General features: G+C 42.8%; 1 protein-coding gene across 2 annotated transcripts in view; it reads left to right on the top strand.

Moving 5' to 3' along the window:
• Chn2 (chimerin 2) overlaps positions 1-12,227 on the top strand; it is a 247,883-nt gene that overhangs the window by 157,699 nt on the left and 77,957 nt on the right. For both annotated transcript variants that reach the window (XM_051202776.1, XM_051202777.1), the window contains 2 exons: positions 7,989-8,020; positions 12,017-12,130. In XM_051202776.1, the coding sequence (XP_051058733.1) occupies positions 7,989-8,020; positions 12,017-12,130 (146 nt within the window). The remainder of the gene's footprint in view (positions 1-7,988; positions 8,021-12,016; positions 12,131-12,227) is intronic.

The raw sequence follows: 12,227 nt of genomic DNA, 5'->3' as shown, positions 1-12,227 counted from the left end.
GAATGCTGTGTCTTCAATACTTGCCTATCTAAGGATACATAAAAGGCTCATTAGTGTTTCTGTAATCTCTACTGCTTACATATATAATTCAGTCACTTTCTGCCATAGTACATAGTGATTTAAGTTGACTCAGCATATCTTGCTTAAAAATTAAAGATATCTCCCACTCAATGCAGCAAATGGAGAGACCTGCACACAAATAGATGACTTCATCCACCTTTAGCTAGAAAGACCTAGGAAGGATGGCAAGTTTTATGTTTTGTGCTAAGTGTAAGATTTTTGATAATGGGACACCCACCTTTGTTAGCTTAGCAAAGAGGTTGGCACACAAAAATTTACTGAATTGTTTTGTTGCATCAGAATATAGCAATATTCATTCACTTCCGAATGATCTGAGTCCTTGAGACAGCGACTATATGGTTCTCAAAGCCTAAACTCTTTCCAGTCCAACTCTTGCCCAGAGAACTTTGATGACCACTAACTGAAGAGCAGTGTTAACTCTGAAGAGTGAGCTGAAACATGTAAAGCAGTTAGACTAGAGGCAGGCCAGGCAGCTGTGCACAGAATTCTTGCCGCCTCCCAAACACTGTGACGGCAGAAGGAAGGACTTCACCCCCAGCCTGCTCTTTGTGTTTAGCACATGAACATTGGCAGAAAGTTTAGCACCGCTGTCCCTTGCCTACTGATGGTAGCCTGCTAGCAAAAGCCATCAGTGCAGCTTAGTGGGGGCTGAAAGTCTGGGTGAAGTTGTCATTTGTAACACTTCCTGGACATATAAACTGTACTGGCTTCAGTTTACACGGTTCATAGTTAACAAAGCTGGGGTCCTATCAAAATGTAGTAGCAACTGAAGCTAGCTAATGGTTTGCATTTTAATGTTTGAAGAGAGGAGTGTGAAGTACTCCACTTTGAAGTCCATAGTTTCAAAAGTTGGACTGATGGTCAATAAGGGATGAACAAATAGATATATAGATATGCTTCAAAATGCCATGGAATGTCAGTAAAGTATGCACATGTCTGCTGTGAATACCCTCAAACGTTTCATATATCCATCCAAATTTATGAGGAGTTTCACACAAACGCATTGAGAAAGCCAAGCAGAGAAGGCTGAGAAGCAGGGCTGCTCTCTGGGGTGCTGAGCCCTGACAGACGGGAGACAGGCTCAGTGTCAAAGCTGCTGAAAGCACACAGGCCAGCTCAGGAGTCTACTGTGGGATCCAGAGTGATCTAAGTAAGGACAAGCATTAGTAAATGCTCTTATTGTTTTATTTATTACTCTGCTGGGGAGATCTTAGGGGGGGGGATGCTTACCCTAGAAGTGATGTATTGAACATTTTTTTGATAGCAGAACAAGCTTCTGGATTTTAGAGAATTATTGTGATGCAGAGAAATGAGTACCAGACCTGAAATCAGGGCTGGGCTGTAGTCTTGGCTCTCTTGGGCCAGTAGCAAAGTGGTACCCACCCTGAGCTGCAACTTCCTGCCCTCTGAGAAAGATGCAAGATAGCCCACCAGCCTGGTGGAAGAGGGTGTGTTAAAGCACCCTGGAGGCATGAAGAACTCACAGGAACATGATTCTCAGAGAGCAGCATTATCCCCAAGGGAAAGACTTTATCTTGGCAGGGACTACAAAGAAAGAGAGAGAGAGAGAGAAACAGATGCACACAGAGAGACAGAAGGATAAAGAGACAGAGATAGCTGCCTTAAAATATAAATCACAAATGTGCATACAGAACATAATAGAAACACAGTGAGTTTATCTTCAGAATTAAATTTTCATTGAGCAGGGGTTGCAGGGTCTTGTCTAAATCCCCTCCAGAATAGACTGTATATGCAAAAGAGATTAACAAATCTTCATTTCTACTGTACCCTAAGCTCCATCAGCCCTCCTTTCTCTCTCCTTGCACATGCATCAAGCTTTGAAGGAAAGAATTCACTGAGAGGAGAGAGAACTTAAGCAAGTGTGCCCCCTGGCTTGCCCCTTAACTCCAGTGTCAGCAGCAGCATCTATCTACTCAGTAGTTCAGGCTCCTTGGGATTGGGAGGAATGTGGAGAATGTAAAGAAGTTCAGGGGAGTGAGGGAAATGAACTAAGGACTGGAGTGGAGCCTTTTTAGAAGGGTTAAGAGAACAGGGTTATTTAGGTTGGGGAAGAATGTGCAGTCAAGGGGTCGAGATAGCTTTCTGTGATCAACCCTTGTTCTCTAGAGAGGAGTCTTGAGTTCACATTTGAGATGAAGACTCATGCAAGGCGAGAAGCGTAATTTGAATGGGGGGGAAAAAAGACGCAGGGTCGGATGTAGTAAGATCAAGTTTCTGTCCATGAGTAAACCCTGGATTTTTATTTTCATTTTACTCTTTACTGGGTCATCTCTGTCACCGTTAGGAACGATAGGTCTAGGAAAAAGTATTTTATATATAAGTGTCTTTTTCTATATAAGTACCACTAATTTTAAATCAAATTCCTAGGAAAATCTAAGAAGACAAGTTAAAGGCAGAAAGCAGAGCAAATGAACGTAGCTGCTTTTGGTCCACCTGAACATGTACACATTAACTGTTTCACACAGTCCTAGCACTGCCTGACTTAATTCGCACAGAATAAGCAGAGCCACAGTGACTGTTAAACTTGAGCAAAGAAAGTCTGGATGGTTGTTGGTTTGTTTTTATCTGTTTTTAAGGTTTATTTTTATTTCCTGTGTTCTAGAATTTTGCCACCGGGTCCACATGTGCACCACATATGTGTAGTGCTCATGGAGGCCAGATCCCCTAGAACCATCGTGTACAGGGGAACAATTGTAGGTCCCCTGCAAAAACAGCTAATGCTCTTAATCTCAGTACCATTTCTTCAGCCCCGGACAGTGGGTGGTTTTTAACACATGTTGTTAAAGAAAGGAGGGTGTCACCTCTCAGGGCTCAACTACAGGTTCAGAAGGCTTAAAGTGATGCCCCAAGGAAAATAAGACTGGGTTCTAGAAAGAAGTGGAGGATTTGGATGTGCTCAGTTTTCACTCTATACCAGGTACTTTGAATCATAAGACTGAATATTCCTGGGCTTTTTTTTTTTTTTTTTTTTTTTTCCCCTTTCAGCAGAGACCTTTGATTTCTAATTAGAAAGGCATTAACCATCCTTCGTTTTTGTGGATGGGATTGCCCCAGTATGACCAATTCTAATCTCCCATCAAAGGTATTTTTTCCCACATTTGATATGTATCTCAGAGAACCCTGCAGTCTGGCTGCCTTGTGCAAGAGGTTTCTAAATTGGGTTTTACAATTATTTCTGTTAAGTATAAACTTAATGTATACCAGCTGCTGAGGGATTAGAAAGCTTTGTTCCCCCCCCCCCCCGCAATCATTGGAAACCTTGTTTACAGAAGACTCAGTGATATTCTTTAAATGTCTTGTGCTGAATATAAAAGAATGTATGTTTATCTAAGCAACAATAATCCGACTACAAAGAAACTCATTTAAGGGTTATACCTCCTGTCTCTCACGGTACAGCTGTCACCAGAATGCTCGTCCAGGCTTTGCAAATTGCTGTAAAGCAAAATAAGTTGGGGGATAAACCTGCTAGTTTGAGAAGAAATGTAATTCTAAACCATAGGAAAAGGATGCAAGAAGCAGAATATCAGGATGTTGAGACAAATTTGTTGGAGTTCTTGTTGTCTAACTGGCTGATAGGACTCAGATCACTGAGGGAGAGGTTTGAAGGTGTTCATCCCCAGCAAAGAGAAACCCAGAGTCCTCCAGATAGCTAAAGGGAAGCATTTTGAGAGCCAACGAAGGCCTTGAGCTTTTTTTGTCTTTGCTGGAAGAGCAGAGAGGCTCTGGGGTCCAGGGTGCCACGCAGAGGCTGCTGTTAGCTCTGAGTCCTCACTTACCTCCTTGTGTATGGAGAACTTACACGTAGAAAACAACACAGAGTATGTAGCAGCATTCAGCAATGTGAGACCATCACTTTGACTGTTCCAAGTCTCACCATTTTTATAGGCAACACCTCATCTGCACTCTGAAACTTTCGTATTAAAACAGCATGTCTCCATAGCACCAATATTATTAAAGACTGAAGAAAATCGGATGCAAAGAAGTTTAATAACCTCTCAGGGTGGTGCAGCAGGTCTGGGTCGTGCAGCAGGTAGATTCATGGTGAGAAAAGACCTGCGTCCATTTTCTTTCCCTCCTTCTGTAGACTTCTGCTGAGCCCAGAGCTCTTTGCTCTGTGAACACTATCGGCTACAATGGCTTCCTAGCCAGCTAGCCATTATCTTTCCTCAGTTAACAACCTGCAGCACCAAGTTCTCGGATGCCTGGTACAGAAGATCCTAAGACTTTTATGACTCCTTTGAGGTGCAGACTCAAGCTCCATGGTGAAGTCAAGGCTCTGGTCCTGATGACTTGGTGACGCTCTTTTTCATGAGTAGGAGGGTGCCAGCCTGTGGAAGGTGGCTTCTTCCAGAGCTCTGTGTTGTCCTGATTGGCCTGATTTTAAAAATAGAGAACAATCCCCTTCCTTCCCCCTGAGGAACTATAGTTAGTGTTGAATAAGCTTGGCCACACCTGAGGAACCACCAACTCTGTTCCACCTCGCAGGTAACATTCAGATCCTTGACAACAGTATTTCATTGTTTATTGTTATTACAGTGTGTGCTCAGTGGAGAAGGGTAGTGATATCTCCTCTATACCTCACAGAGGCATACATGTGCATTACTCTACTGAGTGTTAGACCATTAGAAAATTAGTCCTGCAATGCTTCATATTGTAAATTCTTACTACAGTGCTCATCGGTTATTCAGGAGACTTTTAGCAACATTTAGAACTTTAATCTTTTAGGATGCTTTAGCAATAAATTGGTACTTTTTGCCACCTAAGCAGAGTGTAGGCTTTTCCTGCGTAACTCATTTTGTAGGGTTGCATGAGGCTCAGACTCATGCACAACATCTCTGCCCTGTGCCAGACATGGAGAACATCCTGAGAATAGAATGAAGAGTAGGAAAGATGTGACTGCTGCCTCAGGAAATACTCAGAAAGCTACACACCATGGCACATGGTGTCAGGCTGGCACTTGGGGGGGGTGTGAGATAGGTAGATTTCTTGAATTTGAGGATTTCCAGTATAGGCAGTATGAGAAGGTTCCCTTTCAGCAAGAAAACAAAATAAGCAAAAAACCCTCCGGGTTCAGTGAGTGAGAGACTCTCTCTCAAAGAATAAGGCAGAGAATGGTAGAGCTGGACACACACATATGAGAGAGAGAGGGAGAAAGAGAGGAGAGAGAGAGAGAGAGAGAGAGAGAGAGAGAGAGAGAGAGAGAACAAGAGTGAGTACAAATCTGAATCTCATGGCTAGGGGAGCTGTGCCTGGGGAGAGGGTATATTGGGTTCTTCTGGGCCACAGGGTAGAGGTTAGCAGTCTTGCTAGACAGGTCTCTGTCCCTTTCAACCTTGATACTAAGATGACAATGTTTTGTTCAGATCCAAGGATCTACTATCATCCTTCTGGTCTTTCTAGGGTCATTTAACTAATGAGTAAGTGCTGGGCTGGTTTAAGGATCACTGGAGTGTCTGCCAAGACTTCTGCCAGCAAAAGGTTTAGAAAAGGAAAAAAGATGGTTTTTAACCACAGCCAATTTCTCTTTATCACTAACAATTACAAATACATATATGTGTGTGTGTATGTTCATATATACACATATATAATATGTTTTGTATACTATATATTATTTACAATATACTACATGTATATTTGTAAGGGCTGCAGAAAGGACAAGGGGAAAGAGATTGGATTAGATTGTCATCAGAACAGCTTTGCAGTGTGACCTGTGGTCATGGGGCCTTCCCCTCTCTTGCGTCCACCTTTCCTCTCTCGCTGTGTAAAGCTCCCCAAGGAAGAGGAAACGAGGAACACCAGGATGCTACCTGCATTTGAATTTGGACAAAGGTGGAGTAATATTTCTTACCATACCTCTCTGGCAACATTTGGAGCCTCTTCCTGGCACCATGTGACCATGTCCTGTGTGACGTGTGTCCCTGGTTCATGTTCTAGTGTCTTCACACATAAGGAAATTGTCCCTCCCTTGAGTCCAAGTCTCCTCTGGGCAAGATCTTACTTGGGAGACTTTAAGATTTCCCTCTTTGATAGTCCATGTTAGAGTTCTCCTTGTGATTCTCACATGCTGTGAGCAGAGAACCAGAGGAGCAATTCACAGCTGTGTCCTCCCTGTAAGCCCTAACCCAATACATGTACTGTGTATTTTCTTAAGTGATGAGTGAACCGAAGGTGATTGCTGCCTTATTAAGAATCAATTAGATTCAACAGCTATTGACCTCTTACCTACATTCCAGGAGTTAACCTTACCTACCATGCTGTCCACATGAGGAGATTGATTACTCATCTCCTGGGGGAGAAATGAGGGTAGGGAATGGAACAGGGCTAAAAGCTATGCTCAGATTTTATACCTTGTGTTACAGATTAGCCAAAAAGATCGGAGTGGAAACTTTTCCCTTCTAGAGAACGAACATTTCTAATTTTGGAACATTCCTTTTCTAAGAATAGAAAGATTTGCCATCATGCAGTGCCGATATACACTAGCTTTTCTAGTCTAAATTGTCTCTATGGCACTTTGATGTGGCAATTGAATTTCAGTAGTATTACATAAATAAGAACTTCAAAAGCCAATAGAAAGATATCAGTGACAATGTTCAGCTCATATTTTAAAAGTTACTGATGTGTCAAGTGACAATAGAAAAGACACCTTCTAAGAGGGGGCCTCTTCACAAGCTCTATGCTTTGGTTGATTATATCATTTAAACATTTCTTCACAAAAAAAAAAAAAATGGAGCAGATGTCACACCTCAAAGATCAAGACTTACAGCAGCTTTTTGGTGAGTGCTTTTCAGGTGGGAAATGCACAGAAGAGAGAAAACATGTTTAGAAGTGTGCAGATGATTAGCTGTGTGTGAGCTGGGTTTGTCTTAGGTAGATTTGCAGTGATCTTCAGAGCCCTGGATCCCCCTTCTGAACTTTCTGCATGGTGTCTGCTATCTTATGGCCCCTGTTGGGATATAGGAGAGATGGAACTACACCAGGAACCTCCTGGTACCTGGAAATCCAACTGTTGTGCCTACCTGTGAGCCTCACTGGGAGAACAGTCTATTTGGTTGTAGACAAACTGGTTATAGACAGAAAAGTCTGTCGGACTCATATCCTACACCAGTGAACAGGCACACATTTGTTCCCAAATGTTCAACTGTCAATAAGACTTCTAGCTTCATGTAGATCAACTGTATTTGGAGTGTCCCAAGAATTAAAGCAGGTCCAGGAGCCAAATGTGAAAATCTGTGCTCATCTCTTACCAAGCCAATGCTGTGAGTAACAGAAAGCAAAGTTCTTATGTGACAGATGACATGTGTGACCAAATAGAATGTAGTCATCTCAGTCTCGCCCCCCCCCCCCATGTGCTGTGCCTCTGGTATTAAATAAGTTGTGGTCCATTACTAGGCATTTGCTGAAAAATAAAGAAGAATCCTATTTTATTTGGGGAAAAAACCAAATGATATTTGCTTTATGTTTTATCCAGGTGCAAACCCTTGTTTATTTATAAGTACAAAACAAAACAATTAAATGAAGATTGAAATAAATGGTTATGTTTTATTCATGCTAGACACATCTGTCTTGTCTTTTAGAATGAAGTTAAAATATCTTTATAAATCCCTTATTCTTAAAAATAAGCAACACTTTGTTTCCTTTGGGGGGGGAACTGTTATCTTTTTGAAAATTGTTTATTGGGATCATTTGGTTTGGATGGGAAGTGAGCCTAATGTAACGGTTCTGGATTATTCCTATTCATTAGGATGTGTTAATTAATTCCAAAGTTTCCTGGATCTCTGATTTGGTGAATGAATATATAATAAAATTACAACTGGGGCACTAGCTCTTTATCTGAATCACATTTGAATTCGAAGACATTCTTAACATTTTTCTTCTTTTTAATATAGGTGGAAAACAGACCAAAATATTATGGACGAGAGTACGTATTATACTATTCTGTGTTCTTATAATTTAATAAGTAGTCACTTCATATGTCATTCAAATATCAACTATTAAATATTCCCTAACATGGTCTTCATCATGTGTCCATTGTCTAAGAGTTTAGTAAGAAGAATAAACGCAATTAGATACCTTTGTATTGAGGTTCCTTCCCACACTCTGGTGTCTGGTTTCCACTAAGAAGTGTTGTAGCCCTCTACTCCAAACCTGCTTCTGGGTGCCTGGCCAGTGTTTGAAATGGAAGGCTGTCCATCAGCTCTCCATCAGCATTCCATTTCACTGTCTACCCCGATGCCATACAAAAACTTTAGTGCTGAAGGCCATACGCTACAGCTGAATTCCTGGCTGTCATGAAGCTCATAGCACAATGGTCAGAAAAAGCATCCTGTTTCCCTGCATTGTCAGAAAACCAAAAAGGTCATTCTCTAGACTTGGGTGTGTCAGCCAAATTGCCTGAAGACCCTCTTTCCACCCCAGCCACAATTCTTCTTTAACTCCAGCTCTAGATTATTTAGTTATTTAGTTATTTTACTTACTTAGGATCTAGCACAAAGCAAACACCATGACTAGCAAAGCCATTTACAGTCTGAGACGACTGTGAGGTGTAGAGCACCTTAGAGAGCAAGGGCCATGGAATGGTCCAAGGGGAGAGGGGTAAATAAGTCACCTCTTCTTAAGGTCAACCTAGAGGTGTGACGAGGCCAAGCCTCTTTCAAGTCTATCTCCTGTGCTCTTTTGACCAATGCAAGATCATCCTCACCCCCAGAAGAGCCTCAACTTCATGATTAATGGACCATTTGGTCATCCTGGGTCAGAGCTCCTTCCCAGGGGACACAGCTGCATCCTGGACCCTTTCTTATCAGACTCTGCATCCAGCCAGGTCCTCTCAAGTACCCACCCAGGAATGTAGGCCTCCCTCTCACCATCCCCCACTCCCTCACCCCCCCCACCCCACCTCAGACAGCTAGACTGTATTGTCTCATGATTGTGATTCTCCGTCTGACTTGGAGAACTGACTTGCAAACTGCACAATTATTTTAAGAGAGAGCAAACAGACCACCCTACCACATACAGTTTTGTGCCTGAATCTAACAGATACTTTATTTATTATATGTTTTCTTTTTAACACAAAAGTCTTGATTGAACAATCTTTGCTATTTCGTCTTCCAACCAGCCAAACCCTGTAAGCAAAGGAGGCAGGAAAGCAAAGAAGTGTTTTCTTAATCACAAAGGACATTTATATTAGAGGAGAATTGATGTAAAACGTTCTGCTCCTCTTGTTCTTAAAAAAATGAAGTTCTTTTTCCCATCTACTCCAAAAGCAATGCACGTGCCCCCGAGGAGGCAGCATATCTGTGCACTGCTCAGGCAGGAAGTCCCCATGATGAGTGACAGTGGGCATCTCTGGGGAAGCAGACTATTTGTTTCTGTATTGCTTAAACTTTGCCATCATATATACTGTCAACATTTCAACTCTGAATGTTCCCACTATGCACTACCACATTCTTTTTTTCTGTTAATTTTTTAAGAGTCTGTGTGGTTTGTGTGTCAAGTGTGTGCTTGGTGCCTGCACAAGCCAGAAGAGGGCATCAGTTGCCCTGGAACTGGAGTTACAGAAGGTTGAGAGCTGCCATGTGGGTGGGGTGCTGGGTCCTGCAGAAAAGCAACAAGTACTCTTAATTGCTGAGCCATCTCTCCAGCCCCTACCATTTCCATTTTTAATTCCTAATACCTACTAACATTGGGAAAATGAAACATAGGAAAATAGATGGTGGGAAATACCCACAAGTCTCCTCGCCCCATGAAAGAGAACCATTGTTACCTTTTTAACTTTGTCCAGACATTCTGACTTTTTAAACCATGCATAAATCACAGACTGTTTTCTGCTGCACAGCACAGTAAATTCCTTCTTTTGGACAATTGAATTTGGTGCCGGACACCCACTTTGCCCTCTGACTATCACTTCAATTTCTAGCTCAAGAAAGCTAGTATTTAGCTGTTCTGCTGCTTTCAGACTGGAGCACTCACAGCCCTCCTGCCCCTCTCCTGCAGCTGCCCCTCTCCTGCAGGAGTAAGCAGGACAGGGCACCAAGGTCCCTGTGCCCTCTGTAGTCAGCACCTTAGCCCACTGCCTTACTTCTGCCAAACTGAGGCACCTGCTTCATATCCTAGACACCCCATGCCCAAACCTCCTCTGGAACCAGCTTTTATCCTTTTACTGCTAAGAACCTTCCCTGTGCCCTCTGTTCTTCATAGTCCCGTGTCCCATCTCTATGGCCTCCACCGTTGCCCTCAGAGCTCTTCATCAAGGCCACTGCCAGCTCTCCTGCCTGGGTTACTCTTACATATCAGCACTCGTCTCTAGTGTCCCCCGAAAGCAGTGCTCTAAGCGCTGGTTCCTGAGCTTCAAAGCCAAAAACTTGGCAGAGCATAAGCCTCTTTACCCACAAGCTATCCTTGCCTTGACCTAAGAGCTGAGCTTTTAATGCTGGACCATTGAAGCTTCTGGTGTCTTTGCTGCCCTAGGACCAGAACATCAACCAGAAGAGCCCAGTATTGCAGAGAAAAAGAAATATCGAAAAAGAAAATTAGGAACACAGAGAGAGTGTGTAAGAGAAAGAGAGAGAAACACACACTCTTCCATTCACACACATATGCATGCATGCACCCAGACACCATAGATACACACACACACACACACACACACACACACACACACACACACACACACACACACGCGCCCCTCTATCACACTTGTACTCCAGTCTAATTCTTTGTATTCTTCTTGGTGGGATAGAATTTTTTTTTTAAAAAAAGGGTTTCTTGTTTGTTTGGTTTTTTGTAGTTTTTTTTTTTTTTTTTTTTTTTTTTTTTAATGCTTAGGAAGCATTAAAGTTTTCTTAGCATTTGGTAATCCTGGAAAGAGGTATTTATCCCTCGCCCAAGAGTTTAGAGTCCCTTTTTTTCATATTCAAGCCCCTTCATCTTAGATACAGAGGACAGAATTGCAAGTGATGACAGAAAAGAAGAAAAAACTGGGCATGGTGGTGCCCTCAGGAGAAGGCAGGGGCAGGTATATCTCACTGAGCTCGAGGCCACCCTGGTCTGCGTAGTGAGTTCCAATACAGCCAGGGCTCCATAACAAACAAAACAAAACAACCCAAAGAATGGCAAGTGATGGCTGTGAGCCTTCATCTTTACTTAAAAGTAGAAGTACAAATGGTTCCACCCAACCACCCGTCTTCAACCTCCCAAGGCACTGCTCTAGCCTAGGCTTCACACAACTGCTTTCAGAAGGTCAATGCAGTCTCCCACAAGCAGAAGTCCCCTCCGTGTGCCACATTGTGTGTGTGTGTGTGTGTGTGTGTGTGTGTGTGTGTGTGTTCATTTTGTAACAGAGAAAAAGAAGACAAACAGGATCATTAAAACAGAAAAGTGAGTTCTTTTCCCAAGCACCCACCTAAACAATTACTCTCAAATGTAAAAGACTGGAAGAAGATGGCTTCTAGCCAGCCCTTCCCTCCAGTGAATCAACCTCTGAAATGAACAATGCCCAGCACCAGAAGCAAGCAGGTTGCTAATCAATAAGTGTTCATTTGCAATCAGGATAATCCATGGTTCTCTGTGTTCGAGCTGAAAGCTAAATTGGTAATTGCTCTTTTGTTATTCCCGATGGTTTGAAAGGAGCTATAACCTGGCTTTCATTTGGAGTTTCATTTTCAACTTGGGAGCAAATACAGTAGCAGAGAGTCAGGTGGACTGTGTGTTTTCCTGTGTTTGGAACTCTTTGGGGGAAGGCAGGGAGATAGTTCCAAGACGGTCTTCACGGTGTGACATAGGCACACCCCTCTTCATTCCATAGGAGACAGTGGGTGCCTGGGGACCTAGAAACCATCCTTTTTAGTCTAGTCCTCACAGTACCTACTTTATACTGTTCAGAGCTCTGTTCAGAGCAGTGACTGCCTTGTCCCTCCAGGTTTCATGGGATCATCTCCCGGGAACAGGCTGACGAGCTTCTTGGAGGTGTGGAGGGTGCCTACATCCTTCGAGAAAGCCAGAGGCAGCCGGGGTGTTACACACTAGCACTAAGGTGAGCTGCATTTCACTCATGGTTTGTGAAGGTGGCTTTTATGATTTCTCCATTTTTAAAAACTGTAATATGCTCCTGGGTCAGACCTGACTGAGAT

The sequence above is a fragment of the Phodopus roborovskii genome, unplaced genomic scaffold, assembly GCF_943737965.1.
Source record: "Phodopus roborovskii unplaced genomic scaffold, PHOROB, whole genome shotgun sequence".
NCBI classification, from domain to species: Eukaryota; Metazoa; Chordata; class Mammalia; order Rodentia; family Cricetidae; genus Phodopus; species Phodopus roborovskii.
This window is presented reverse-complemented; position numbering and strand designations above follow the sequence as displayed.